This window comes from Argentina anserina, chromosome 1 (genome assembly GCF_933775445.1).
Source record: "Argentina anserina chromosome 1, drPotAnse1.1, whole genome shotgun sequence".
Taxonomy (NCBI): domain Eukaryota; kingdom Viridiplantae; phylum Streptophyta; class Magnoliopsida; order Rosales; family Rosaceae; genus Argentina; species Argentina anserina.
The window spans coordinates 10169578-10173037 of NC_065872.1; the positions used below are offsets into that span (position 1 = coordinate 10169578).

Genomic DNA, 3460 nt, shown 5'->3' on the forward strand with positions numbered 1-3460 from the left:
TGGATACTCTTAATCTGTAGTCTAATCTGTTAGATGTTATCATCCCAGTGCACAAGTCACTCTCAATTCTTTCTTTCTCTTCTGTGCAATGATCTTATTCGAAGTCTTGACCCACACTCGTGATGAAAACAAAGTTATTGATTATGGTTTGTTTGCCGAAAAAAAGAAGAAAAATTGATCTTAGTTGAATACTGGAGATTGCAGTTTACAGGCTTGATTTGTTCTGCAACCAAAAAACATGCATTACAAAGCTACAATTTTATTTCCTTTAAAGTTCAAAATAAAAGGAGTGACAAAAGAATTGCATGTTTATATTTCAGGTTTGGCTTCTTGTACAGGATCAGAATCCTGCATTTGGGATGTATCAGCATCCTTCATTTGTGAAGCAGCAAGATATAAAGCGCCAGTTCCTGAACCTCCATGAGAATTTTCAATAACAACATTGTCCGAAAGATTATCCCCAAGCATTTCCCAGACACCACTGTTTAGGTAATTTCTGAAGACTCGGTAGTGCTCGTAAAGTCCGCCTTCCACTGTCACTATGCTTCTCTTGTTTTCAATTCTCCCAAGCTTCTTTATGATCCCAAGAATTCCAGCACCAGCAAGACGAGCACCGCGTTCTGTGACAATATCACAAACCTCGGCAACAACTTCCCTCACCATTGGAGTAGATTTCTTGATCTAGGAATGATGAAGCATGCATATAAGTTTCAAGTAATTAAGTATTTGGCATATAGTTAAAGATCAAAACTGCTTCAACTAAAAACACCTTACCCCAAAAATTTCATTAAGTTTTTCTCCGACAACTTCACGAGTATCTGATGTGTCTTGATGCATGGCAGCCATATCGGGTGAGCTAGAAGAAATGGCAAGTGAAATTTAATTAGTAGCTAGTTTAGCTGAAATGATTCTCTTAGATACAAAATTACAAAAGTGCTTATATATGTGCTGCATGCAGCTTTCAAAATTTGTTGCAGCATTTCAGTCACTGTTCTGTTATATTTAAGGAGGTAGCATTTAGTGAAAGTATAAGATGGTGTAAAATACTATTTTGCTTTCCATCATCTAACACAGATGGTGTGAAATTTTATAAGATATTAGTCCCCCCCCCCCCCCCCCCCCCACAAAATCAATGCCATTAGGTTTTTGGCTAAATCCCAGTAGTATATTCTCAGTTTTGGAAGTCCACGTTCCTAATACCAATACTGCATTGACGTTATATTTTGTTCTGCACCTGAGTTGGTAAGGAGTCATAAGTTTTGAAGGCACAACACGGTGGCCAAATAATGCCGTCTCTTTTGCCATCTTCAGTAATACCCTTCTCACAACCTCTCCCAAGTACATTCCCGATACCAACTTCTCGAATCTCTGAGGTAAAACAGGATTAAAACAAGAGCAGAAGAATAGATTGTCAATTTTATAAAGCGACCTTAGAATGCAAGGGATCTCTTGCCTTACCCGGAATCCAGGATTTGAGCTTTCAGCATCGAGACAAGTATCAAAGATTGTTATTGGAAGATGAGGAGTGCTGAATTCTCCCCACTGTGTACTAATTACCTGCAAAACTAAGTAGATATACATGTTGAATGTGCTGCTCTACCGAATAAACATGTTAAATTTAGAAAATCTATGGGGAAAAATAGTGGTGATGACAAACAAATTCGTAATGCACGGCTTAGAATTTTGCATGTGTGACTTCTTATTTTCATCTCTACTACATAGAAAGTGTTGTAGTCACTAACCATCTCGCCTAACTTAGGCGACGGACCATGCCACTGCAGAGCTGCATCCGCTGGTTCAACATAAGCAGCATCTGTACCCATCCCTAGAGTAATCGCAGCCACGCTTTCTCTGTTATAGTATCTGCCTCCAGCTAAAGTCCCTACAGTGTCATCAACCTGCTCAACATGATTATTGACATAGCTGAATCAATATGTTGCAGTGGAGTCATGCAACACCTGGAACTAATGCACATCAAAACCAAAAGGAGTTGCTTACCATTGCATAAACACTTAATTTTACTCCATGTTCCTCCAGAGCTCTATTAAAGTCATTCACCAACTTCTTTCCCAACTGATCTCATACATAACATATAAATCAACTTGAGGAAATTTCTTTTTGTTGCTTCATGAAAAATAAATTTAGAGAGGGGGTAATTTCAAATAAACTCAACTGTGCTATCCGCCGCGAAACTCTTCCATGTGATAGCGGTTCCAGAAGTGGCCACAGCTTGGTCCACTGGACATGAGATTATAAAACCCAGCTTGTTATACTTGGCTGGTTTACCCTTCATTTCACTATTTGGATGTGCTTCAACAAATTTTCCCAGCTCCACAGCAATGAAACCAAACAATTCCTAACAAGCCAGAAAAGTTCAAATGCAATCTTGTACACAAATCTATGAAGCCTATAATGCACAATCTATTTTTGTATGTTTTTTTTTAAGATAATCAATCATATACAAATCTAGTGTACAAGAGGCATCTTATACCTTAGTACTACCGGTACCATCCAAGAGATTAGTGGGAATGTTAATCTCCTCCCTATGTACATCAGAAATGGGATCATTCTTCCCTCGAAGTCTTGCACATAAGAGCAAGAAGTTGGTCCGCCGCAGATTCACTCCATAGTACATTCCTTCCTCATCTCTGCCATCGGATCAATAACTCAAATATCAAAACCTAACCAAAATGAACCATAAAAACCAATTTTTTGCTACCCTAGCTAGCAAAGTTCCCAAGAGATCGAGAGAGATCATACGAATTAAGTACCCAGATGGGAGTGAAGCCACATAGGAAATCAGCATATTAAGACTTGTGTTAGTTCCATTGGAAGCGATGAGGGAACTTCGCATGTCAGCAACGAAGGCATTCGCCACCAGCCATAGCTTTGGCACAGGAGTGGCGCAGTCTCTGGCGAATTTGCGTAGCATGCTCTGAGTTTCTTTCCATTGTTGCTCTCTTTTGCGCTTCTTATGCCTTACTAAGGCAGCTACGGCTGTTATTGCAGCGGCTGCGGTCAATGCTGCTGCTGCCACCACCTCCTTCCTCATTTTGTCAATCTGAGGAGTACTGTGTGATCCGAATGATAATGAAGCTCTGCATTTCCCGTCTATTTTTGTGTTGTTTTTTTTTGGTGATTTGAGAGGGGAGAGTAACAGAAACCCGTTTTTTGTGCATAGAGGAACGAGTATGATGGAGGGAAATAATATATAGGCTCTGTTTGATACAGCTGAACTTATTAAAAAAGTTTATTTATGCTTATTTTTTAGAATAAGTAGCTGATAAGTAAAATAACTGAGTGTTTGGTAAACTAACTTTTATAAGTGACTGTTTGTAGTAGAAGCCGTGATAATACTTTTGGTAAACTCAAATTCGCTTATATTTTTAATTTATCAAATGACTAATTTAGACATTTAAGATAATTTATGATTGATAATTCATGTAGCATTTGCTATTTT

General features: G+C 38.6%; 1 protein-coding gene across 1 annotated transcript; it reads right to left on the reverse strand.

The window, feature by feature from the left end:
• Window positions 1–309: 309 nt before the first annotated feature.
• Window positions 310–3052, reverse strand: LOC126801569 (probable hexokinase-like 2 protein). Its single transcript, XM_050528963.1, has 9 exons — window positions 2772–3052; window positions 2492–2648; window positions 2174–2356; window positions 1999–2073; window positions 1743–1898; window positions 1459–1557; window positions 1235–1368; window positions 775–856; window positions 310–681 (listed from the first exon to the last, which is right to left on the reverse strand). The coding sequence occupies exons 1-9, from the start codon at window positions 3050–3052 to the stop codon at window positions 310–312; spliced, it is 1539 nt and encodes a 512-aa protein (XP_050384920.1).
• Between the last annotated feature and the right edge of the window lie 408 nt (window positions 3053–3460).